The 27,561-nt window shown below is 36.9% G+C and overlaps 2 protein-coding genes across 9 annotated transcripts; both read right to left on the reverse strand.

The window, feature by feature from the left end:
- Positions 1–446: 446 nt before the first annotated feature.
- Positions 447–5,360, reverse strand: LOC106079195 (uncharacterized). 3 transcript variants are annotated; one of them, XM_056031092.1, is made up of 2 exons: positions 5,152–5,360; positions 447–2,509 (listed from the first exon to the last, which is right to left on the reverse strand). In XM_056031092.1, exon 2 carries the CDS (start codon positions 1,876–1,878, stop codon positions 1,195–1,197), a length of 684 nt encoding a protein of 227 aa, XP_055887067.1. In that variant the 5' UTR covers positions 1,879–2,509; positions 5,152–5,360; the 3' UTR covers positions 447–1,194. The 3 variants fall into 3 exon arrangements, with proteins under 3 accessions (XP_055887067.1, XP_055887066.1, XP_013095789.2); XM_056031091.1 differs by lacking the exon at positions 5,152–5,360 and adding an exon at positions 4,520–5,089; XM_013240335.2 differs by lacking the exon at positions 5,152–5,360 and adding an exon at positions 4,351–5,089.
- Positions 5,361–7,087: 1,727 nt separating this feature from the next.
- Positions 7,088–27,265, reverse strand: LOC106069799 (uncharacterized). Of its 6 annotated transcripts, none has more exons than XM_056031188.1 (9): positions 27,133–27,265; positions 23,446–23,573; positions 21,273–21,421; positions 20,387–20,438; positions 19,755–19,859; positions 19,081–19,240; positions 16,603–16,734; positions 15,632–15,793; positions 7,088–7,350 (listed from the first exon to the last, which is right to left on the reverse strand). In XM_056031188.1, the coding sequence occupies exons 2-9, from the start codon at positions 23,471–23,473 to the stop codon at positions 7,197–7,199; spliced, it is 942 nt and encodes a 313-aa protein (XP_055887163.1). In that variant the 5' UTR covers positions 23,474–23,573; positions 27,133–27,265; the 3' UTR covers positions 7,088–7,196. The 6 variants fall into 6 exon arrangements, with proteins under 6 accessions (XP_055887163.1, XP_055887165.1, XP_055887166.1 ...); XM_056031190.1 differs by having other exon boundaries at positions 23,446–23,554; positions 27,133–27,252; XM_056031191.1 differs by having other exon boundaries at positions 16,603–16,731; positions 27,133–27,252.
- Positions 27,266–27,561: the final 296 nt, after the last annotated feature.

A 27,561-nucleotide genomic window follows, 5' to 3' on the forward strand; every position in this document is an offset into this window, starting at 1 on the left:
AAAAAGGTGCTATGACTCTTTTTGAACTTGTAGTTTAAAATCAGACACCTTCAAGTTATGCCTATCCAGTTGTGTAGTGCTTTTGATAGTTTTATTATCATTTATGTATCAGAAGGTAAGTCTTTACTTACTAAAGAACCTATCAGAATTGCAATCCTATTTTTGTTTGGTACATTCTGGTTCTCTGACAAATTTTGTCGCAAATCAAAGAATAAGAGTTGACATCAAAAATTTTTGTATCATGTTAACATAACTCCCCATTCCTGTTGCCGTTTGGTTTCTACATTTCTCAGTCAGTTGTAATGTATTATAGTACATTTATAGAGCCCTTTTAAACTATAAACAACATTCCAATTTTGTTGAAAGACAAACAATTAAGAAGTTATGTTGTTTGCTTTGTAACAAAACATTTTCAATAAAATACTTTAGAATTTGATTAGGCCTACATCAAATCATTAATGCATATACAATTTTCTTTATTTTGTTTTCTCTTATGTCTAGAGTATTAAGATTTAAACAAAAACATTTCTTGTATGACTTTTATCTTATTAATTTATTGCTGCACTTCTATTTATATATAATTTAAAAAAAATAAATAAATGCACTACTACTAATAAATCAAGAACCTAATTAAGAATTTGTTTTACATCACCAAATCTATATGCTAATATTAAGTAGACATTAATGCACTAACGTTATTATAATGTAGACATTGCAGCATTAATGTTATAATCTAAACATTCTTGTAATACAAATATTGTAATGATCACTTACAATGATAATATATTCACTAAGTAGCCTTTAAAAAGTTTTGTCACAAATATAAATATTAATGTACAAATTATAATTTCCTTTAAAAACCCAGCACATCGGCTACTAATTTAGTCATTCCTTTTTTTTTCTCGCGTTCTTTTGTATGGAGTCTGAATTGAACTGTGCAATGTTGACATATATATTCAAATATCTTCCTACCCCAACACTGTGGTGTAACAGTTTCATGATAGTGTAGAGTAACGACAATTTAGTTTCTTTTGCAATATTTAACCACACAGCAAAACTTCCAAATTATAAGTAAACATATGTTTGTGAGTTAAATTTCATATCCAACTTTTATACTGCACTAAGTGTCACCACAGACTGTCACATCCAACTTTTATCCTACAATGTCACCACAGGCTACGTCACATCCAACTTTTATCCTACACTAAGTGTTACCACAGAAGAACCCAGACTATCCACACCGCTGGGTTTGGCAATTTCGTGGCAGGTTTCAATGATCAACTTGGCGCGATGAAGTTTCCGCACGCGCCTGGGTGTCGTCTGCGCAATCTTTCGAACATTTCTCAAATCTTGTCGACAACTTGTTGTCACAGGAACATCTTTGCGGTAGTTAGCAGATAGTTGAGGCACCCACAGCTCATATAAGAATCGAATGATTTCTCCCGATGTTGCCCGTTGGTTAGTTACAGGTGTTCCTCTGTACAGATCTGCCATTTCTTGTTTCTGCCTGGCTAGCTTCTGCGCAGCGTACTCAGCCTCACGCCTCTTCTTCTTCTTTCCTCGAAGAGGAGGAGCAGAGGCTCCTAGGCTTAAGAGCGAAGAGGAGCGACTCAACTGAGAGGCGGTCCTTGCGTTTTCTTTAGCCCCTTTGACTTTGACCGAGGCTGTGCTCGAGATCGACGAACTCCTAGCCCTCGCTGAATTGAAGCGGGAGTCGAGGATTTTGTTTCCATGGAGTTTCAGCTCATAGTTTGACTTCTCTGCGGACGCGAGTGTTTTCGCTGCTGACTGACCCTCACTTGACTGGAAAGACGTCATGGCCTTAAGATTGATTAGTATTGCTGGCAAAGACTTCGTTTCTTTAATACCAGACGGCATATTGATTGCTTCTAGCCACTGTTATTGGTCTGACTTTTTTTTTCTTTTCCAGACTTGTTGATATACAGACCGATGTCTATCTTCATTAACAATGCATATACTTATGCCTAAAGTTCACAAACTATTAATGCTACTATTGTCCTTTTAAAAAAGGTAATTTAAATCCCTCTCTTCCAAACACATTCAGTTTAAACAATGCTTTGTTCGAATCGTTCTTTCCATGTATTTAAGTGACAGTATATCCTTTATCTCACTGACTAAGTCGAAATTGTTTGGTCTAGTATTGATCCAGCGTCGGTCTCACCCTTGTTTCCTTCGTGCTAACGGTGCATATCAGTGCAAAGCTATAGCGATCGTGAGGGTCGATACGAATATATTTCGTGATTCTTCGATTTCCTGCTGTACGAAAAATCCTGTCAAATGATCATCACTCACACAAATTTGCATTCACATGACGGTGACGTCAAAACTCGCGGGAAAACGAACTAATCAATTTCTGTCATCGACAAATCTTTTTGTTCCTGTTAGCCGTTGGAGAGTTCCCTTCTTTGTCAATTTTTTTTTTTATTTTGAAATCGGTGACATGGGTGTTGAAATGTGAAGTTCTGCCTATTGTGTCTAGTGCTGCGATCTTTAATGGAAAGAAAAACAAAGGCATTTAATTTTGGTATAGGACTAATTTAAAAATTAAAATTATATGTGATTCATGCTATAAGGCACTGTCTTTAGTCCCTAGTATAGTGTAATATTGTAGGCCTACTTGGTTAAGTAGATATATATCACATCTCATGCCTACAAAGCCGTTGTTTTACATTGTCTTTTCACCATCTGCGTCAGTCGGATGAAATAATTAAATTTTTAAAAAGAATGGATCATGATTTTAAGAGCGTAGTAACGTCACTAGATAAACAAAACACATACATTTGTTAGTCTTATTCGTCTATAGTAGAAATCTTAAAAAAGACTAATCTACACAGAGTCCATTGATAACAAAATCAATGAAAGATATTGCTCCAGGAAATGTTCGTAAGGCTACTACATCGCAACAAGAAAACATTTTGAATTCGGTAGAAGAATGTTCTTGTTCGATCTCAGACATGTCAGTACGGGTACCAGAAAAAAAAAATAGTGTAGACCTATTAAATATATACTACAAATAAAACAAGGCCACAAATAACAGGTAAACCCAGCAAACAGTTCAACACACATTCTGTTACTTTATGAGAACCATCGGATTCTATGATGACTCGATATTGTCCCAGGGACGCTACTAGAAATACATATACTTTGGTTCTGATTTATCCACAGTGTCTGCTGGTCTAATCCATTCCGTGACTTGTATGTTAAAACAATAAGACATGCGACAATCACTTTGTTGACTTTATTGATCTCTCTTCAAGGCACATATGGCCTCAGGTAGACACGTCAGTGTGCCCAACACAAACACTTTTCTTTCTTTGTACCCTTTTATAGGACTGATTGATGTCAACACTACAGAGAACAGAGTAACTCTACAACCCAATTGTCTCAGGTTTTCTCCCTTACTTCAATAAGCCTACTTGGGACTGTGTTCTGTCAAACAAGAGCACGAAGAATATATTCTAAGAAGGAAGCAAATATTGATTAGGTGCAATAATAAGTAACACAAAACAAGAGTCAAGTTGCCCTTTCAGAGCTTGCGATCTATAGGGTAGATGATAACCTTTAAAAAAAACAAGTACCAGTAACAAAAGAAAACTTTGTTTAGTAAAGACAATTCCTCTTTATGAAGCTGATGGCTTTTTGTAGAAGTAATTACCATACAATCAATAGCTGATGAATGATAGGTTTTTTAAAAATTTAAATTTTTACACCGCCCCAACCGTACCTCCCCCCCCCCCCTCGAAAAAAAAAAGCCTGGTTAAAAATCTCAAAATCCAACGAACTTTAGTTTGGTGATACCGAACAAGACATGGTTGTTGTGTATAAAAATACATTAGTCTAAACTCAGTGGCGTAGCAAGGTCCCGTGGGCCCAGGGTCTACGAATATCTCGCTTGGCCCCTCTCTCTCATCATCTGCATTGCTCAACGGGTCTATTATCTCGTTTTGAATCAGTGGGACTTCACTTTTCTGTCAAATTTCAGTATTCATAGCTATTTTATTTTAGTGCACAGTAAGAAGGGAAAGGGAGATAAAACAAAAAGAATAGAAGAAGATCGGAAAATATTTTGAAAAAGGACCTAAATAAACAAAATTAGTCATTCCAAAGGCTACTAATTGAAAGATTACTATTGCCAACAAAAATAACAAATTTAATTCAATAATTATTTAACTTTATGATTAATGATAGGGCCTAAAAGTTGAAAAGCTTAAACATTAGAATTTACAATGCTAAAAAATGTGTACAAAATAGTCTTTACATTTATTTCAAACATATAAAAGATTATAGACAATGAACACTTATGTACCACAAAATAAGCTGGATACTTACAGATTTGCATCCCTTATGAAGATTCCCAATGAGTGCTTCCCAAAACAGTTGGGTCTTAAAGTAACTTTACTTAGCACTCTGATGTGGCAGAATGTGCATGGTTACCTGAAATACCGCTCCAATCCTTAGTCTTCGGAATCAAAGACAATGTCTCACTGTTACTACTAACCTGGTCTTCGCACTTCAAGAGGTGACCTCGGGCTCAATTTGTAAAGCACTTATTGATGATGGTTATATTATCCTATCATGCAGTGTACTTTGTTCAAACTTTGTGTACATTAAAAAAAAAACAACAACAAAACGCGTACACCTATCTATTCTTATCCTAGCCCACTCTACAGCACACTTAATTCTAATGTTAGCTACCCGTGTAACTTCTGAGCTCTCCACGCAACACTGAGCATTGTTGGATCCAATTGACTTAGCATTGATTAAAGTCTTTTAAGCATGAACAATTGCTATCATTCAACCCGAGAGCTAGTTAATCGAGGGCAGACCTACTAAACCAGTACAAAACTAAGTTATACAAGAAATATGGGGGGTTTACATGGCCTATTATTTTCTAAAAGTTTATTACGATTTGATCAAACTTACAGCCAACTTTAGTTTCCCCCGAAAAGCACTTAGTTAGTTTTTTTTACTTGAGTTTATCCATATACTATCTACATTCAATACTTAAACTGAAAAAAATATCTTAGCTTCTTGGTGTGAATAGCCAACACCGTTAGCCTACTTGAAATAATTACAACACATCTATACATTTTTATTAGTCAGTAAAAAGGTTAAGCCCCTTGTGCTTACCCTCATGTAAGAATGCAATGTATTTAATAGTGCTAAGTAGCTTTAAGAACATTCGAGTAACGACCCAAACATAAAAAAAAACACTTTTAGATAAGAATTCTGAAAGTACACCAAGAGCTCGCCTCCAAATTTTGTCCAGAAAACTTTCAACACATTTGTTTCAGCTTGTTGCACACAATGTGATACAAATCTCTCTTATCTAACTCTTCAGATTAGTTCGTTGTACTAAAGTATACACAGAGATTATCCTGTTAGATACATTTGTTTTAGGGGAGAGAGCTCAAGGTTGTTATGTATTGTCTTGAAGGTCTTGCATTACTTCCCATGGCTACGCAGACCTAACTCAACTGTGACCAATAGATTTTCACAGTCAAAGTCGATATTTTCCGAGGGTCGGTTTAAGTTGTCTTTTCACCATCTGCTCCTATCATCGGTGGTAGCTTTCCTTTTGAGTCTGAAATGTATGTCCAACATCCTTTGATATGAGTTCTTCAGCTATGTCCAAGAACAATTTTCTGTCAGCTGTTCTCCTTTATAAGGACAAGCTGACCGTGTTGAGGTGGTCAGTAAAATGTTTCGGTATGTGTGTGTGTGTGTAAAATTCTGTTACATTCTCCCCCCCCCCCCTTTTTTTCAATCTTTTTCTTATTTAAATCCCCTTTGGCATACAGTCGTTCCCAAGGAGCCCTACCCAGTGTCGTACAATAGAGAGATCTAGTGCCTCTGCACTGTTCATGCCAGCATTCACCGGAACATTTATGAAACTTTGCAGGACAAACGCAAAAACAAAACACGTTTGCACCTGGAGGCCTTCATCAGTTACAAACAAAACACGTTTGCACCTGGAGGCCTTCATCAGTTACAAACAAAACACGTTTGCACCTGGAGGCCTTCATCAGTTACAAACAAAACACGTTTGCACCTGGAGGCCTTCATCAGTTACAAACAAAACACGTTTGCACCACGAGGCCTTCATCAGTTACAAACAAAACACGTTTGCACCTGGAGGCCTTCATCAGTTACAAACAAAACACGTTTGTACCTGGAGGCCTTCATCAGTTACAAACAAAACACGTTTGCACCTGGAGGCCTTCATCAGTTACAAACAAAACACGTTTGCACCTGGAGGCCTTCATCAGTTACAAACAAAACACGTTTGCACCTGGAGGCCTTCATCAGTTACAAACAAAACACGTTTGCACCTGGAGGCCTTCATCAGTTACAAACAAAACACGTTTGCACCTGGAGGCCTTCATCAGTTACAAACAAAACACCTTTGCACCACGAGGCCTTCATCAGTTACAAACAAACACAAGAAGAAGATAAACAATGAACATAAAATATGCTTGTGGGTACATAATATGTTGTAGTAGGCTGTTGTTGGCTATCAAGGCAGAAGACCACTCCCGCTCTAGTAAAGTTAGTGCTAATGCTCTGCGGGCTCATTTTGCTGATAGTACGCTATCATTAAGGCTATTAACCTAATAGTATATAGGACTGGCACTTAAGTTAATCTTTAATAGCATTTACTGGGGGGGGGGGCACCTCTGTTTCGTCGTCCTCCTTTAAACTGGCCAAAGCAGATCGCCTTTTGGCATGCGGTCGTCTCCCATGCGGGATATGTTTCCGACCCAGCGCAGCTAGAAGTACTAATTTTTCTTAAATAGTAGTCTAATGTAATATTTTATATAAATTCTGGATCAGTTATAATTATAAATTTCGTACTTATCAAAATATTTATAAAGTCTCCTATCCCAACACCAGCCAATCATCTCTTTAGAAGCAGACATCTCCTGATTTAATCCTAAAGTTAATACATGTATTACATTATTACCCATGAAATCAATCAATGGTGTCCAGTCAAAGCATAAAATCTCTAATGTGCGAGACTGCAAACAAACAGAAATGGACAAAAAGAAAAAAAAAACAAAGTTACGGTACTGAAAACTTATATTTATATGCCTATTGTTTTTGATCCAATGTTCTTTTGTTCATCGACTTCCTGCTACAGAGCTGTTGGTATCGAATGTTCATGCTCCTTGCGCTTATGGTATGTAAGTTGTGTGATCGTAAAACATGTTCGGGGCATGAAGCCGGAAGCAGGTGGTGATAATTTTCTGCTGTTGTCGGATATGACTTACAAAAATTTCGTCCGCTGTGGGCCGATAGAACTTCTTTCGTCGCTTGATTGGAGCAAACCTAGACATGGATCAATTGACACTATTGTTTGTGGTATATAGACCTTTGGAGTAATCATAGGAACGCTTCATGGCCGAAATGAAATCCCCCGCTGGGGGGGGGGGGCGGAGTTTAGTGACTGATTTTTTGCTTTGATTTTGTTGATTTTTGGTGAGATTTTAATGCTAAACCATCACTTGTCCCATCGCAGCCAAGGGGATCTTGAGTTTAAAACCACCTACCAGGGGGGTTTGCAGTTGAAACCCCCTCTTCTATAAAACAAAACAAAAAACAAAAAAAACGCAAACGACAATCCCCAAATTCCAAGAGTATAGCTAAGGAAGATTTTGATTTAACCCCCCCCCCTCCCAAATTAACGATAAAACCCCCTCTTCAATATATGACTATCCATTTTTAAGTCAGCAGATTCTATGAGCGTAGCCAAGAGGGGTTATATGTTAAGAGGGGTTTATGTTTAAAACCCCCCTCTAGCGGGGTTTGCAGTTAAAAACCACCTCTTTCATATAAAAAGAGCAAATTACACACTCAAAATGCTATGAGCGTAGCCAAAGGGGTTTTGAGTTTACCATCCCCCGGGGTTTGAAATGAAAAATACCTATCCAATATATATATATATATATATATATATAAAGAACTTAAAAGGGTTTTGAGTTTACCCCCCTTTTTTTTCAGCGTGGTTTGATGCTAAAAAAATACCTCTTCAATATGAAAAAAATTCCATGACCTAGCCAAGCCAAGGGGGGCTCTTCAATATTATTCTAAAGCAAATTACTTGCACTAAATTCTATTAGCGTAGCTAAGGGGGTTTTGAATTTGTTAAAAAAAATTCCAGAGATTTATTTTTAGCTTAAAACCCTCAACAGATGATTTTGACGATAAAACTTCCCTTTTCGATATAAAATCTAAAGCTAACAACGTCACCTAATACCAAGAGCGTGGCCAAATTTACAAATTTCTACCAGTGGGTGGGCTCCATCAATACAGTGCAGTGAATAATCATCTGCCAAAATTGAAAAAGACTAAATGTGGCTCAACAAAGATAGCTAAGACGGATTTTAGGATTCAGTTATAGAGATCGGTTCTAAATCAAGGAAATCCTATGCCGAACTGGCAGTCGACCCCTTAGTAAGGTTGTGACAGAGCGTCGCATGAGGTTTGCGGGACATGTTTCTGACAAAATGAATTACGCATAATAAGAGTTGCGAGGACACGGAGGCCGTTACGAGGAAAGAGCAAACAGGGACATCCTAGTACAACTTGGCGCCACAATTTCATGGAGGTCCTCAGAGCAGGTGGGAAGAGGCTTCAGAAATTGCCAGCGACAGATTTTTTGTGGAAGCAGCTTGCCGCCCAATGCACCGAACGGCGCGGGAGTATCTAAGTAAGAAAAGCACATTCGGTTTTTGAAATAAAACTTTTTATAGCAGGATAATGCACTGTAGATACCTCAGAATATGCATTTCGTTAGCTTTCAATACCGGAAATAGTGCTTGGCGGCGGGGCTCCGCCTCGAACACCGCTGGTTGAGCTTAAAGCGCTCTCCAGACCCCTTGCTGGCACGGGCGGAGTCTACAATTTTTCCACTCCAGGAATAACTCATTTTAGTTTAGTTTGTACCAATAAACGTCTTCCGAAAGAATGAAGGGTCAGAATGTAATAAAGATTAATTATGTGTGTGCGTGCGCACACACACACACACACACAATATATATCATGCACATTTTATTTTGGAATGGAAGTTAAAAAAAAATTTGAATATAATGTAAAAAAAATACTAGTATTCTTTTTTTTTTGTCTTTAAGTAATATATATATATTTCTATTGCTATTTGACATAAACTTATACTGTTTAGTTTTGTAGATACATCCAAGTTTTGCAGTAAGTGTCCTATTCTTAGGATTCAACACTTTCCGAGAACATAGGCACATATATTGTGTTTTGATGTGACTGTAGCCTTATACCACTATATGCAGGGCCGGTGTTAGGCCACTGTAACCTATGCAACCGTAGTGAGTCCCACACTTTCATAGGCCCCGCGCTAATTGTAGGTGTATATTATTAAATTAAACCATTATAACTTATATCTCCTGAAATCATAAACATCTGAAAAATAGACAAAATTGTCATATTGAGGTGTCATTCAATTACTTGAGGTCAAAAACTCACGAAGATAGATGGAACAATTCAGCAATACTTGCTATTGAGCGTAATCTATGTAGGAAACCGAATTTTGATGACATACTGTATGACTTCGCTACACTCAAGGCTCGTAAAGTTAACTTGATCGTGATGTTTCACTTAGTAAAGAATGAATACAATTCAAAGATGAATTTATTTTCTTATACAAAATCTTAATTTTCACTTATTATCCTTATCCCTACCCAGACTGGGCCCCACGCAATCCGTTTCGCATAGGGCCCCGGAATTGTTAGGGCCGGCCCTGACTATATGTGTGTGTTTTCACGTATTTTGATGTCTCTTTATTTATTGTTTTGCTTAAATCATTGGTTGTTGTTATAACACCGCCCCATGCACTGGCGGATCCAGGATCGCCCCCCCCCACCCACTCGGCCGACCCCTCCCCATGAAGGACGAATTTTATTAAAGAAATCACACAATGTCTATACGAATTTACTAGTTATGTTAATAATATGTACTCATTATTTATATTTCAACCCATTTTTAGATTATTTCGCCCACTCCCCTCTATTATGTCTGCCGATTTGGTGGGGTGGGTAGGTGGCGATGGTATCAATCCCGCCCTCCCACCACCACCATAAAGTTTTGAGGGGGGCGGTCCAATTTATTTGTATAAATCACAGCTTGTTAACAGAATCAATAATATATATATATAATTAAAACTACGGAATCAATTAAATATCTATATAATTAAAACTTGTTATAGATATTTTAACCGTTATTTATATTATGTCGTTTCCCTGTTAGCCGATTGGGTGGGGGGCGAATTCATCCACCGCCCTTCCCACCTAAAACCTTTGAGTGGGATGGGGCTGTCCTATTTTTATTTAGAAATCACAGTTTGTGAAAAAAAATTGTTGAATTACTATGTAATTTATATATTATATCGCTACACTTCTGGTATCTTAGCCGATTCGGTGAGGTGGGGGGTTCGATTACTTCTACCGCCCTCCCAACTCTAGCCCTCTGAGTGGGGGGTGGCGGTCCTATTTTATGGAGAAATCATAGTTTGTGAACAAAATTAGTTGAATATCTATATAATATAGTACATATTGACGTTTTAACCCATTTGTATTACCATGTTGTATACAGACTGTTATCTCAAATTTTATCATTAGTAAATATAAAATGAAAAAGGGTTGTGCCAGGTGGGATGGGCGATACATGCAATATTTTTAAAAATATGTCACTAATATAATTTATATATGCTTTAAATTAAATTCTTATATCGAGCCGCCCCACCCCTATTCTTTAATGCCACATGCAATCATTAGCAGAAATTATAAAAGGGAGCGAGGATTAACGTTTTCACTCTACCGCTCTCTCCCCTTTCGAGACGAAAACATGACATTTTAAAAAAGAATTGTCAAATATCGCGACAGAGTTTATGTAATTGCACACGAATTTATCTTAATTATCTTAAGAAAGACTTTGTTTTGGAAAATTTAGAATTGATACGAAATTTTTCTTTATAAGAGTGACAATTGAGATGAGTTCTGAACCCAAATATTATTTTCCTAGTCACCTTTCTCCAACCTTTACTCAAAATGATATTTTTCTATTGTATAAAAATTTTTAAGTCTATAACTGACAAAATATACTTGAATCCTAAAACTGCAACAAATTTAGAGTAGGATCTAATTTGTTCACTTCATTTCTCCTTCCACTTTCGAAATGTTTTTTGTTTAGAACTTTGAATTCTAGTTCTGTAACAAAACAAAGTTACAAACCTCCCCATTGAACAAAATTTATCACTTACCGGTACAAATTAGTTTTTTTTTTTTAAATATTTTTTTTCCGAATTTTTTTTTTCGGCGGCGATCCTCAAAGTCTTGATCTTAATATGTGGGGTATCAGGAGAATGCGTTTCTGCAGTGAAGAATGCAAGAAAACGCTTTTGGCTTACAGCGCTTCCCCAGACCTACTAGCTGTCAAGAGAAAGGCCGCAACATGGCTGGGTTTGTTTGTTTTTTGTCCAATAATTTTATTTGTCGGCGGCTATCCTTAAAGCCTTAATCTAATATCTTTTCAAGGAACAAATAGGTTGTATTTGCAATGTAGTAAAGGCCTGTAAATTCATATTAGAATATTTTTTAAGTAAAACATTTTCAAAGGTCCAATTTTGAATACGATGAATAATGAGCTTTGGATGTCAGGAGAATGCGTTTCTGCTGTGAAGAATGCAAGAAATCGCTTTTTGGCTTCGGGGCTTCAGCATGGCTGGGTTTTTTTTTCGCCAAAAAATCGCCACCCACCACTCCAAAGTTCTGGATCCGCTAGTGGCCTCATGTATATTCTAAGACTCAAAGAAAAGCTAACATTAAAGACGTACGCAGAACAAGGATAGAGCTTATTGATCCCATCAGTATAAGGATAGAGCTTATTGATCCCAGCAGTATAAGGATAGAGCTTATTGATCCCAGCAGTATAAGGATAGAGCTTATTTATCCCAGCAGAACAATGTCTTGAGTCAGCTGGCTTGCGTAGTCACGTGACTTAATGCACTTCTCACCTTTTAATCTTAATCTTCACGCCTTAATTATAGATCTAAATGTTTGTTTGTAGTTTTTTTTTTATAATTTACGCACTATAGCTTTCCTCTATTAGTTCAGTCTTAGATTTATAACCCTTAAAACAATCTTTCAACGGATCAAAATCTCAACCTGCCAACATTGTACTCATCCCATTTAGCTCTAGACCTACCAAATGAAGAGCAGGAGACTAAACAATGTGAACATAATTACCATGGCAACCACACATTTAAGATTCAAATAGTTCAGAATTATTTTTTTTTAAGTTGATAAAATAGTGAAAACTACTTAAGATCAATTGACAAAATGATGACAATATGTCATAAATATTGAATCCTATTTATTGCAGTTTGAACTATCTAATTTACTTTACTGATAAAATCTCTATATATAATTCTCTTCATGGCTCAACAGTCTGGACACTATGGGGTAATGGAAAGATCACTCTTTTATTTCTGCAAGTCGGGCTAGACTTTAGAGGCGAAAAAAAAAAGAGAGGAGGGGGAGAACAAGTAAGCTAATCTGTATTCACCCGTCACTAAATAGCAGGGCTATTGTGAGGCTCAATGCGAAACGGATTTCGCGGGGCCAAGTTCGGGTTAGGGATACGGATAATAAGTGAAAATTAACAGTTTGTATTAGAAAATAAATTCGTCTTTGCATTTTATTCATTCTTTACTACGTACAGAATTACTTTACGAGCCTTGCGTGTGGCAAAGTCATACAGTATATCATAAAAATTTCCTACATAGATCACGCTTAATAGCAAGAATTACCAAATGTTTCAATCTATCTACGAGAATTGTTGACCTCAAGTAATTCTTCATTAGTTTGAGGCGCGAGTAGCTTCTTTTACCAAATTCCACAATTACGGGTATTGCATAATGCTATTTTTTTTTTATCGCGCGTAGGATTGGCGTTTTCCATATTGAATGACACCCCAAAATGACAATTTTTGTCTATATGTTTCAGGAGATTTGTTTTTGAGTTTTCAAAAGATTTTAATAATTTCGTAGATTTCCAGGACTTTTTCGTATATTTTGTAAATCAGGAGGCCGCAGGAAATCTTTTATAAGTTATAAAATGAAAGTTCGGGGCCCACTGCGATCTCTTAGGTAGCAGGGGCCACTGACGGATCCAGGGGGGGGGCGGTAGGGGCAATCGCCCCCCCCCCCCACTCGGCCGACCCCCCCCCCCCCCGAAGGGGGGGGGCGGACGAACTTTAGTATAAAATTCACACGATTTGTATACGAATTTATTAATTATGTTAAAAATATATATTAATTATATATATTTAAAACTATTTTTAAATTATTTCGCCCCCCCCTCTAGTATGTTGGCTGATTTCGTGGGGTCGGGAGGGGCGATGGTATCAATCCCGCCCCCCCGTTACACTTTCGAGTGGGGGGGCGGTCAAATTTATTTGTAGAAATCACAGCTTGCTAACAACATCAATTAAATATCTATATCATTAAAACTTGTTATTGATATTTTAACCGATCTTTTTATTATGTCGTTCCCTGTTTGCCAATTTGGGGGGGGGGGGGGGCGAATACCTCTACTGCCCTTCCCACCTAATCTCTGTGAGTGGGGGGGGGGCGGTCCGTTTTTATGGAGAAATCATAGTTTGTGAACAAAATTAGTTGAACTTGAATTAATATATAAATTTTATATTATGTCGCTCCCTTTCTGGTATTTTGGCCGATTCGGTGGGGTGAGGGAGGGGGGGGGCGATTGCATGTACTGCCCTCCCCACTCTAGCCCTTTGAGTGCTGGGGGGGCGGTCCTATTTTTGTGGAGAATCATAGTTTGTGAATAAAATTAGTTGAATATCTATATAATAAAAACTACGTATTGATATGTGACCCATTGTAAATATGTCGTACCACACTCTAATCTCAAATTGTATCATTAGTAAATTTAAATGAAAAAGGGTTGTACCAGGTAGGAAGGGCGATACATGCAATCGTATTTCCTCCATCGAACAAATCAATACTTTTTCTTTTTGTATTACAGTTAAGAAATTACAAATTTAAAAAAATCTGTCATTAGTATAATTTATATATACTATAAATTAAATTCTTATATCGAGTCGCCCAACCCCTATTCTTTAATGCCAAATGCAATCTTTAGCAGAAATTATTAAAGGAGCGAGGATTAATCGTTTTCACTCTACCGCCATTCCCATTTCCAGACAGAGTTTTTTGTAATTTCACATGAATTTATCATAATTATTTTAAGAAAGATTTTGCATTGGAAAAGTTAGAATTCAAACGAAATTTTTCAGTATAAGAGTCATGATTGAGATGAGTTCTAAACTCAAAAAATGTTTTTATAGTCGCCTTTTCCCAACCTTTACTCAATCTGATATTTTTCTAGCTAAAAATTTTGGAACTATAACTCACAATTCATACTACAGTTTTCTTGAATACTATTTATCGAATAAGTTTTTTTTTCGGCGGCGATCCTCAAAGCAAAAATCTAAATACGTGGGGTATCCTATCTTTTCAAGGAACAAATCGGTTTTATGTGCAATGTATTATCGGCCTATAAATGCATATTAGAATATTTTTCAAGTACAACATTATTCGAAAGGTCCTTTTTTAATAGTATGAATAATGAGCTTTAGGTCAGGAGAATGCTTTTCTGTAGTGAACAATGCAAGAAAACGCTTTTGGAGTCGGGGCTTCGCCCCGAACTCCATTTATTAATAATGAGTTGTAGATGTCAGGAGAATGCGTTTCTGCAATGAAGAATGCAAGAAAACGCTTTTGGCGTCAGGGCTTCGCCCCGAACTCCATTTATGACTAATGAGTTGTAGATGTCAGGAGAATGCATTTCTGCAGTGAAGAATGCAAGAAAACGCTTTTGGCGTCAGGGCTTCGCCCTGAACTCCATTTATGAATAATGAGTTGTAGATGTCAGGAGAATGCGTTTCTGCAATGAAGAATGCAAGAAAATGCTTATGGCGTCGGCCGAACTCTACAAGAGAACCTTAAAGCGCTGCCCCAGTTGTTTTGTTTTTCGCCGAAGGTTGAGAAATGCTGCTTTTTTTATTCTCAAATATATATATATATATATATATATATATATATATATATATATATATATATATATATATATATATAAATATATATATATATATATATATATATATGTGTGTGTGTGTGTGTGTGTGTGTGTGCTGTACGCACGTTTATGCGTAGGGTTAGGGTTTACTGGGCGTTAGGGTTAGGGTTTGGAAAAAAATCGCCCCCCCCCAGTCCAAAGTTCTGGATCCGCTAGTGGCAGGGGCCTAAGGCCGGCTCTGCAAAATAGCGGCGTATGCTACGCCGTGGGTCGATTCGTAAAGCTTTGTTTCAATAATACTTTATGCTTAATTGGATTCAGACAGTGTCACAGTAATTCATAAATAGAATTCAAACTCTTCCACACAAGATATAGATTTAAGAACTGTACATTAACCTAAGAGCTGCGCATTAACCTACGAACTTCACATTGACCAAACTAAAAACAGCGCATTAACCTAATGTAGAAAGCATATGCCTAACCTGTCTTTATACATTTTCTTGAAAAACCAAGAGCACATCAAAGGACATTGTTTAAATCCAATAAATCCAGCAGATGCAACAGTCCTTGCAGACAGTTCGTCTTTGAAGACCACTAAAGCTGAGTTGGGCGAGAGATGGACAAGACACGTGATGTCCCCATACCTGATTGAAGATTTGGTAAGTCAGGATGTGTCAATGATTATTACTTAGAAACAAAAACGTATTTTGAATAATGACAACTCTTAGGGTATGTTTCACTTTCACTGCCTCTGTAATGGACTGTGTGGACGTCTTGACGGTGTTTGTAACGACTGAGGGATTCTGAATGAACATACATTGGATTGGGTGAATACAAAAGTGGAACTGCTGGTGGAAGTGAAACACGAGATAGGACCACGTATGTTTGTTGTCTGAGAGAAGTCGTTTCTCTAAGTATTTGTGAATAAAATGATTTTTTGTTTGTTTAAAAAAACTGAAGTTTTCGAGCTTCATTCAAGTTTTGTATCGAGTAAAGCTACTCGCTTATAAAGGTCAGTTCTGAAGTTTTGTATTGAGTAAATCTATTCTCCTATAAGGGTTAGTTGGACTAGCTGCTGGAGCCCACTAACCTGTCAACATCCTTCCATTTTTTAAAAACTTCTTTTCCGCCTTTGACTAAATGTCACACTAAACGTTTCTTATGACGACACTCTGAACACGACGTCATTGTCGGCTATGTGGTGATCAACGGCAGTGAACATGAGCAGAGAATTTTTGGGGGGCCGGGAGATGGGTGAAACCATGAGCTGACCGCACCGGGTGACACTAACCCTAGTGAAGCCACTGGCCAGTATCAGGGTCGAAACTAGCAGAGTTCTGTAGTGGAGTTAAAATTCATTCTTGTTTCAATGGTTTTACGTGTCTAACCAGAGGGGCAATCCCCGTGGGTCATGCTTCATTTCGGCCCCGTTCTGTGTGGCAGTGTGAAGTACCTCGTGAGTACAGTGTAAACACTTTCTATTGTGTAACAGGGCACGGTGAAGGAGAGCTTCCATCGAATCAGAAGAGAATGTGCAGGAACATTGTTCAAGTCTTCAGGGCACGTCGAGATCCAGACTACCCTGCTGAGAACAGAACGACAATTGAACCATTTGTTTAGAGGTTAGTCTTAACACATTAAAAGGGCGAATGCTAAAAGGTAATGTGCTTGGGCTGCAAGTCTCGAGTTCCAATCTCGGTGAAGGATTTTGAATTAAATGACCTCCCTAAGTGAGCCCAATTCTAAGAGGTATCTGTATCTGGCATTTGTTGGGGAAAGTAAAGGCGATTGGTCATTGTTCTGGCCTTTGGACACCTCATTAACTATTATAAGAAAAGAATAGTCTACACTACACTAAACTCTACACTGCAGAATTAGAGAGGAATATCCTAGACATGAAATTGAGATATTTTAGAAGGATTCTATGTTTCATAAACAAAGACAACTTCACAAACGAGAAAATTCAGAACAGTGTCTTAAAGCGATTGGACCCCATGATGACCGACTGACCATTATCGAAAAAAAAAACGCAAATTAAGATGTACGGCTAAATAACGAGGTCCTCATTCGTTAACTTCTATTTTTACTTATTTATTGATTTTTTTTTTTTATTATTAATTAATTTATTTCTATTTTTGCTTTGCCGAGAGAAAAGTTGACGTAATGTGTATTAGTTATATGTTATTTAGTTAATAAGATTATATATATCATGGGCGTAGCCAGGATTTTTTTTCGGGGGGGGGGGGTTGGGGTGAATTTTTTCTCCCCCCCCCCCGACCCCCCCCCCCCCCCCCCCCCCCCGCGAAAATAAAATTATATGTATTTATGTGTGTGTGTGTGTGCACATAATCTTTATTACATTCTGACCCTTCAATCTTTCGGAAGACGTTTATTGTGCCCTAGAATATGTTCTTCCATGAGTTAGTGGAAAAATTGTAGATTCCCCGCCATTAGTAGCAAAGGGGTCTGGGGGAGCGCTAGGAGCTGCCCCAGCGCTGGGCGAAGCCCCGCCGCCAAGCACTATTTCTGGTATTGAAAGCCAACAAAATACATATTCTGAGGTATCTACACTGCATTTTCCTGCTATTAAAAAGTTTTATTTCAAAAACCTAATGTGCTATTCTTACTGACTTAGACCCTGCCGCGCCGTTCGGAGCATTTGTCAAGCTGTTTCCATAAAAATCTGTCACTGGTAATGTCTGAAGCCTCTTCCCACCTACCATGAGGACCTCCAAGAATGAGTGGCGTCAAGTTGTACTAGGATATCATTGCAACTCTTCTTATGCGTAATTCATTTTGTCGGAGAACATGTCCCGCAAATCTGATGCGTCGCTCTTCACAATCTTACTAAGGGGTCGACTCCCAGTTCGGCCTTGATTTAGACCCGATCTCTATAACTGACTCCTAAAATCTGTCTAAGCCATCTTTGTTGAGCTACATTTAGTGTTTTTCGATTTCGGTAGATGACTATTCACTGCAGGTAAAAATGTGTAACCTCTCTTGAATACGCTCTTGGAATTAAGTGACTGTAGTTTGCTTTAGATTTTATATCGAAAAGATAAGTTTTATCGTCAAAATCTTCTGTTGGGTGTTTCTTACCTCAAAATGCTCTGTAGGGGGATCTTAAACTCAAAACCATCTGGAGGGGTTTTAAACTTTAAAAAAAAGCCATCTGTAGAAGAAGGGTTTAAACTCAAAACCCCCGATTAGATTGGCTACGCTCAAATAATTTTAGTGTGTAATTTACTTTTTTTTATATTGAAGATGTATTTTTAGCACCAAACCCCTCTGAATGGGGTTTAAACTCAAAACCCCTTTTGGCAATGCTCATAGCATTTTGAGTGCGTAATTTGCTTTTTTTCTTGCACTGAAGATGTATTTTTTAAAACTCAAAATCCCTTTGACTACGCTCATAGATTTTGGAGTGAGTAATTTTCTTTTATTTATATTGAAGAGGTACTTTTTAGCTTCAAACTCCAGTGGAGGGGAGTTTAAACTCAAAACCCCTTTGACTACACTCATAACATTTTGAGTGTATAATTTTCTTTGTTTTTATTATTAAAGAGGTATTTTTACCTTCAAACCACGCTGAAGTTTTAAAATCAAAATCTTCCTTAACTGTGCTCTTGGAATTAGGGGACTTTCGTTTGCATTTTTTTTTGTTTTTTTTTTATAGAAGAGGGGGAGTTAACTGCAAAAAAAACAACAGATAGGGGGTATAAAACTCAAAACCCCTGGTAGGGGGTTTTAAACTCAAAACCCCTAGTAGGGGTTTTTAAACTCGAACCCCTCTGGTAGGGGTTTTAAACTCGAACCCCCCTGGTAGGGGCGTTAAACTCAAACCCCCCCCCCGGCCACGCCTATGATATATATATATATATATGATATATATGCTTATATATATATATATATATATAAGTAAAACTGTTACTTGGCCGAGTGAAAACCAGACTGCATTGAAACAGTTTTTCTGGCGGAGTTCTTTCTATGTGTAATCTCATAACAACTGGGATGCGTGGTAACACATTTATAATCAAGTTGGCCGACTTCATTCACCACTGTTGTAGTGGCATCATGTTGCACCGTTTCATCTGGGAGAATATACAAACGCAACATTTGAAATACACATTAACAAACGCAACATTTGAAATACTTTTTATAAATACAGCATTGAAATACACTTTAAGATATACAACATTGAAATAGATTCAAATGAACACCGTATAGATAAGATATACTGTACATTTAAACATAATGTCCTGGTTCTTTAGAAGTAGTTCTACAATCCATTCGCTAATGAGAACATAGTCGACAGTTCTAACTTATGGATTGTTTTGTGATTACATTTTGAACACTGAAAATATTGTCAACATGTTCAAACAAATTATTCACTGCTCCTGTGGTGCGTCTGCTATGACAGGCTGCTCCTGTGGTGTGTCTGCTATGACAGGCTGCTCCTGTGGTCTGTCTGCTATGATAGGCTGGTTGTTTCAATTTCTTTTCAATCACCCCCTTCATCCTACCCAAACTTCTGAGCATCATATAGGCCTAATTGTTAAAAGTCAACAAACAGATACCGTACGTTATTGCCAGTAACCAACCTACCGGCTAGACTGTGAAGATGGAAAGTGGCGATGCTGGGCAGTGATGGTCGCACTTTACGTTTCAGGATCGACTTCAGCTCTCCACTTTGGCCAGTGATGCACGTTTCTAGTAAGATAAAATAAATCTTAAGTTGTGTGGACGCTAAGAAGAAACCAGTCATTTAGATCAACAGTTGTTTAAGGAGCGTAAAAATGTGTTTTAAGTTCATCAGCATTAAGAAAGAGAAACACACTGTAATTCATGCTACACAATTTGTACATTTTGCTTTGGTATGGCGCAACTTTCATGCTCAGTGCACTATGGTTCAATCCCGTTGGGGAAAGGGGTGTCTGAGAGAAAGTTTCCGTGCAGCCTTTAGACCCTTAGCAAACATAATTCAGCTCAACTCAACTCAGCTGGACTTGGGATTCGAACTCAAGCCCCTTTGATTGGGAGCCAAGTGTTTTTTTTTTCCATTCAGCTATACACCGTCAAATTAATCAGCTAATGCAATTAATGCAATATTTTATTAATTGTGGGAGAATAGTAAAATAATGAGCTAATTAGACGTCTTAAATTTTAATAATCCTTTTTTTCAAAGCAGACATTGGAAAATTAAATAGAAAAGCAGCTATTCAACAAAAGACAATTACCTTTCTTTTCTTTTGGTTGATTCTTTATTCTTTTCACATCCAGATAGCTTGACTAATAATTGCAAAATATATCAACAACTATTATATTGAGATAAAGTTTAATTTTAAGTCTTCTACCATCTTATCTTATCTTATATAATACAGACGTTACTTCAAAAAAGATGATTACGTTCTACAGTCGACTTTCTTTTTTCTTCAGTCGACTTCGTTTTACTTTTTTCTTCAGTGGACAGAACCGGATTTAGAATTGTTAAGGCCCTAAGCGATTTAAGATATGGGGGAATGTTTAACCCAACCCCTACTGGCTAGGTCTATTGTGTTTACAGCATCAGCCAATTTTTTTTTTCAAAATAATTGAAAATATCCCGGGAACATTTTTTGTTTGGGTGAGGGACAAGAAGCCCTTAACTATAACTTGTGTTGCCTATATGTAAATCCAGCACGCTCAGTACAGTTCGTTTAATTTTTTTTCTTCGGTAGAGTTCGATTTCTAAAGAACTTCTTCCCTCTCCTTTCATTGATATAAAGTTAGCATGACCATAAACTAAATTTCTTCAAGAACCTTCACCATCTTCTAAATCTTCCCAGAGGTTACGTGAGCACTAGTTAGGACTTAACACCTCTTTAGCATGTTTTTATTAAAAGGTTTATTATTAATCAGCAGCCTCAATTCCGTGTCATTCACAAACATATGGGAGTCGTACGGATCATGAATCCCATTTTTCTCAATAAAATGTTTACATATTCTTTTTTTTTAAATATAGTTTAATTGCTAGACAACATGCGTCACGAAAATCAATTTGTTCAAGGATACATAAATTAATAAATTCTAAGATACATCACTATGTTCTAAGACAGATCTACATGAATATATTCTAAGATTTACCAAAGGTCCCAAAAAACAGACTTTCCCTTTCTTGACAGGGCAGTTCTCCTTAGCGATTTCAATGATTTCAAAACAAGGTTCTTGAAGAGTTAGCAGTTCTTCTACAGTGTCTTTGGGATCCTGAAGCAAATGACTCGAGCCTTCTCCCTCTGCAATTTAAGCGGAATTAAAAAGAATATTTAATGATTAAATTTGCATTGCGCTTAGAGGCAAGGCTCGTCTTTACAACAATGGATGTTTTGGGCATCAACAATGCGTTCGAATTATCATTCCTGCTCGAGATTACAATATTTAAAAAAAAAATCATCAAAGTAACAAGTTAAACAAAAAAATATTGAAATACTTTTTAAAAAGCTTATATGAAGTGTAACTGTAGCCTTATTAATTAGTTTGGATCATCATGTAATTAAATTTTTAATAGATCTAGACTAACAATAATAAATCTGTGCGATTAGAAATATTTTTTACCAATTGTTTTTGTTTAGCGCAATTTCATGCGTTTAGATTTCTCACTGCGCCATTCACTTGTCTGAACTAGCTGGGAAAAGGGGCGGGGGATAGAAAGAAGAGAGTTTCCTCAAATGCATTTTATAAAAAAAAAGTTGTATGACTTTAATTCAAACCCGACGGCTCAAGCCTCATCAAGCTAATGCATTAACCACTGTGCCAGCGAAGTGCTTATGAAAACAGAAAGCTTTATTGTTAATTTCAAAGCTTTAAGTGATAACATAAGTATAGAGGGGAATAATTCAACTTATGGACTGATTTTAACATTTTTAGCGGCCCCCAAAAGGGGAAAAGACGCTATTAGTTTTGTGTGAAATGTCTGTTCGTCTGTCCGTCCGTCCAGTTTAGCTCTCGTAAACTAGAAAAGATATTGAAAATCGGACATCACAATATTTTAGACCATTCAAAGTTCTGATGCAACGGCTACTTTTTTTTTTCTGAAAGCGAAAAATCTAATTTTTAAAAATCAGTTATGCAAGTATTTTTTAAAGAGAAAAAGCTAATTAGTATGCATTATAAGTTAGACCTAATTTAAAAAGAATAGTAATCTTATAAGCTTCATGTTCCTGACTATTTTTATAACTACGCAATAAGGCTTTTCAAAAAATTAGATCAATTATAAGACATCAGGTAGACCAGGGGAGGGCGGTGGCTGAGCGGTAAAGCGCTTGGCTTCCGAACCGGGGTCCCGGGTTCGAATCCTGGTGAAGACTGGAATTTTTAACTTTGGAATCTTTGGACTCAGCTCTAATGGGTACCTGACATTAATTGGTGAAAAGTAAAGGCGGTTGGTCGTTGTGCTGGCTACATGACACCCTCGTTAATCGTAGGCCACAAAAACAGATGAACAAGGTCTGAAAGGGGAACTAGTTAGGCCAGGTTCACATCTAACTTAACATTCACTTTCACCTATCCTTTAATCTTCTGGACCGTTGGGGCACTACACAAGATCTGTTAACCTTCTTTCTCCATTCTTATCTCTCATTTGTCTTTGATATAATTTCATTCAGATGTTCTTTCTGAGAATATTGAAGCCTGCCTGGGTGGACCACTTCGGGGGCCGATTTTGAGTTTGTGTTTCCGCACCTCCCACCCCTTACCAAACCACATAAGACATCCAGACACATAAGACATGCAGACACATAAGACTTGCTACTAACAAAGATCCTCTTAGATCAAGCAATACTTTGTGATTGTGTTCTAGCAGGGATAGTGCCGGATTTTAGTAAGTGAATGCCCTGGGCAGGATTTTTGTGGAGGCCGCCACCCTCTTCAAGCTTCATAGTGGATTAGTGGTTAAGAAACAAACAGAATACTTGTAAATTTAAGCTCAATTACATGACCTTCTTATATTTAGTATGCTAACAATTTTATATTTTTGAAATGTGACAGCTGTCTCTAAGGCAAGGCCTGGCCGGCTGTACGGTCTTGCACTGTCATAAACCCGGTCATGAGACGAGAGAAACAAGCGCTATATAATCGAAAGCAACACACGGCTGTTTCAAATCGCATTACGGACATTTTACCGTCACGGTGTAACTTGAAAGATTCCATGCCTTTCTGTATACATTCAACCGTAGTTTTTTTTAACGATTACACTGTGTAGTATACAAGCGGCCTAGGTGTTTAAAATTCCCATTACTCCTCGCTAAAAGCTACAATGTACCTTCAGCAGGCTTAGGTTCCTCGTCCATTGTGAGCAGTTCACTTTCCCAGTTGAAGTGGTTCAGATTTATCTTAGCAGAAGAAGAGAGTTAACTTCTTGTATGCACAATCTGTTTGGTAAACAAATCTCTGGGGATGTTAGAAACACTGCCTTTTATTTATGATGCGACGGCTTTCCCATCTAATATGTTTTGAATCCTTTAAAAATAATATGACATTTCAATTTATAATTAACTTGGTTGGTTTGAAACAGTAGACTAGAAATATCCGTGTCTTCTATCATTTTACTCTCACAAACAAAACAAAAATGAGAAGCCAACATCAAGTCATACTTTTCAAAGATAATGAAAAAAAATCTGACGATTTTTTAAAATAGGAATGACCCAAGATGAGTTGTAAAGGAAACCAACTCTTTGTATATGTCCACACACCGAGGGCACCCTATAGCATTAAAAAACAAACAAAAACAAACAAAAAAACTCGTTAAACAAGACATTTCAAAAGAAAACTAAAAATGGAAAAAAAGTTTGTGTGTGACTGTGTGTGTGTGCGTGCGTGTTGTGTCAGGGTTGTGAAGAACGATAAGAGAGGTCCAAACAAAAGTGAAATATCTTTGTGCGCTGAAACAATCAGTAGAAGCCTATAATACATTTTCTTCAAACTAAACACTGTGTTATGAATCCAAATGTTACTATTTTTGTTCAACATTTGTTTTCTATTGTAGGCCCGACCAAGTTTGCAAGTGTGCATTTGAATTGTTGGACTGGGTGTGTTCTAGTCCATACATTTTGAGTTTTATTTCACAAGATGAATTGGATGTAGGCTGGTTTTGAAGGGCTAACCCTTGCCTCTGTTCAGATGGTTAGATTACTTTCAAAGATTTTAATGAAACTTATTTAACTCTGTTACTAGTAAGCAGTAGAAAGGAGTGTCATTTTGCTTCAATATCAAAATAGTATTTTAAACTTTCAATAAGCTATACAAATAATATTAATCATATGAACTTCTTAGACTATTTATTCTGGTAAATCAAAGAAATACGTATTTATCTTCAACTTTGAAATGTCCATGGGTAAAAATGTATTTAGGCTATAGACCAGATATCATACGAGAATTGGCTTTTAAAATTGTTCAATCAACTTTTTGAAGTCATTTGACATTGAAGTACTTAATGTGCTCTTGATTACTTTAATTTGATAGTTGATAAATGACATCTTTCTAGTTCTTGATCATGAGCACTGACTACATTCGAAGGATCGTCTCTACAGTTATAAATGTGATAGATGTCCACCAACAGTTTGTACAGAGGCCAATGTGTCTGCTTGTTAAATTAAATACTTCCGACGCCTAAAGTATTTTGTTTTACCAAGAAGCCAAAAAGTGCACAGATGCTATGATATGCTTTTATTTGATTATCCAGTGAACTATTAAACAAATTATTAATTGGAAAATTGATTTAAACTCGAAAGTTTTCACATTCTTGAAGTGAGGGTGTAACTTTGATCGATTGTTCAGTCTATTTTCGTTGTACAGCCTCATCTTCAGATCCAGTCCAATCTTTTTCTCTTTCCTCATACCTTCACCTTCACCTCAGTATGTTGAACCGTTGGGGCATCACACATGATCTGTTGTCAATTTTTCTCAATTTCTCTGTCTTTTGCCTTGGGTAGAATCTCTTTCCGTTTCAGGACCCTTCCATTCTTTTATGTTGTCTTCCCATCCCTTTCACTGTCTGCTTCTTTTTCTTTTTCATGGTACTGTTCCCTGTAGGAAGATCCTTACGAGCCTAAAGGACCTTGTGATATGGCCATAACGTTTAATTTTGCGTTACTTGGCAGTAGTAAGCAGGTCATCTGCAGTTGTAGGCCAAATCCTGTTTCTTATCTCTTCGTTTGTTATGCGGTCTTTGTATGTGATACCTATGATCATTCTATAGCATCTCAATTCCATTGCTAGGATCCCCAGAGATATGTTTACATTCAGGACAGGTCAGAAAGTTCAAGAAAAAAATATACTTTAAAAAACTCGCTTAAATTGAGTGAAATTACATCAATTATTTTGAATCAAGCATGCAATTAATTTTTAATGACTCAAAATTTAACCAAATACATGTAGGTTCTTGTCCAAAGAGGACAAACGTTTGGTTTATCAATGGACCTTGTCTTCTCGGGTGCTATCGAAGAGTAGGCCTACTATTAGAATTCGTCCAGTGGGTATATATATTTTTTTACCTTGATAGTAAATTTATTTTGGAAGAAACTTGTTTACCCCAACTTTCATGCAGCATGTTCAGTGCGCCATAGTCCAATCACTTGGGTGGACCAGTAGTAAAGGAGGGGGGGGGGGTATCAGGTTTCCCGTGATGCAATAAAAAAGAAAGTAGCTCGAGGCTGAATCCAGAATCCATGATGGCGTGTTTTTCAAGTACTTATACAAATAAAAGGTTTTATTAGTCTATTATTAGTCACTGGTCGCCCGGCGCTAATTAGCACATTTACCATAAATAAAAAAACAACAACTAATCAATTACGAATAATTGATAAACAAACTGGTAAATTCTGTGATTGATTCAAATGTTGTCATCGAAAGTGAGTAATTGTGCAAAGTTTCAACTTTCATTGGAAGTGGGAGAAAGAACGTGTAGCCTACTAGATTCAATCCAGACCAACGGAATGACTAGATATACGCTTGATTTTTTTTTAAAAAGCAATATTTTCCCCTGTGCTTTAGTGAAATAGGTTTTGAAAAATAGTAGGTTTACATACTGCTGACAAAAATCTAGATCTTTTTTCGAACTGTTTAAATGTGACCAGAACAAAACGTTGGTCACTGGAACTTACGCTCTGCTCTAGAATCGTTGACAATCTTTCAACTACACTGAGAGGTCGCCAAGTCTATAATTGGTCTTACCAAAAGGTTTTAAATATCATTTTAATGTTCCCGTGAAACTTAGTGGAGATTTAAATAGATCCTTCGGAGTTCAACGTTCTTCAATTGTCACGTGATAGTGTTGCTTTGCAAAAAAAAAATAATAAAAAAATAAAAAATATATATAGAGAGAAAAAGCTCTGGCTGGAAGAAATCGAGAAAATCTATAAAGGATAATTTTTTGGGGACAGTTTTTAATTTACAGATTCATTCGATTTCATTGTGAACGACAGAGCACCGAGACAAAGTCAGATTTTAATTCTTGTGTCAACGTTCATTTAGGCTACCTGTAAAATGACTAAACGTAGAGACACGTCAGGCCAGAAGGTTGAAAAGTAAAGAAAAACAATAACATATTCAGAAAGACGTAAAAGATGAACGCACATTTCTAATTCCATATGCTAAGACAAAATCGTACAAATGCTTCTTCTTCCCTAGCGCCATTAGAACATTGAACGGTTTGCCTGAATAGCCACAAAAATCAATGACTTGACAGAGATTACATCTTTAATTACGACTATAAGAATAAGCACATGAATACGCTTAGGAGGTAGCTTAATTTTCTTCTGTTCTGTTTCTATAAGATAAGATTTAGAATTACATGTCATTTAATTCATTAGGCCTACTTACTCATTAGTACATGAAGGAAAAAACAAGAAACATTAATGATAGACCTAGATCTAGACTATAAATCTTACACAGGGTTAACAACAAAAATGTATAGATCTAAATGAACATGTTTTTGTTGTAGTTATATCACCTTCCAATAGACGAGGACACATCGTGAAAGTTTGTGACGTTTAACTTTATTCCATTTTTTAAAACTATTTCTGGGAATACAGGACTTGACAATGTCTGAAGCACTCTGGTATTAAGTTTGTTAAAAAGCATTCTGGGATTAAATAGTGGCAACAAGTGGCTGCACTAAATGATCTTCTAAGAGTTCGCGTGGAAACGTGCAGTTAATATTCATTTAAAACAACAACAGTAATATATAGGCCTAGAAATACAGTATTGAGAAATGAGTAGTTCCTCCTTTTTGCCAGTCAGAGTGTAATATGTAATAGTTCAAACTCATTTGTCTTCCTTCCTTGGTATTTGATACATGATACTTAACATTTTTCTGTAGCATTTACTCTCAAAGGCTTGAAGTCTTCTTTCCGCCTCACCATGAAATGTTCAACCTTCA

Source organism: Biomphalaria glabrata, chromosome 5 (assembly GCF_947242115.1).
Source record: "Biomphalaria glabrata chromosome 5, xgBioGlab47.1, whole genome shotgun sequence".
NCBI lineage: Eukaryota > Metazoa > Mollusca > Gastropoda > Planorbidae > Biomphalaria > Biomphalaria glabrata.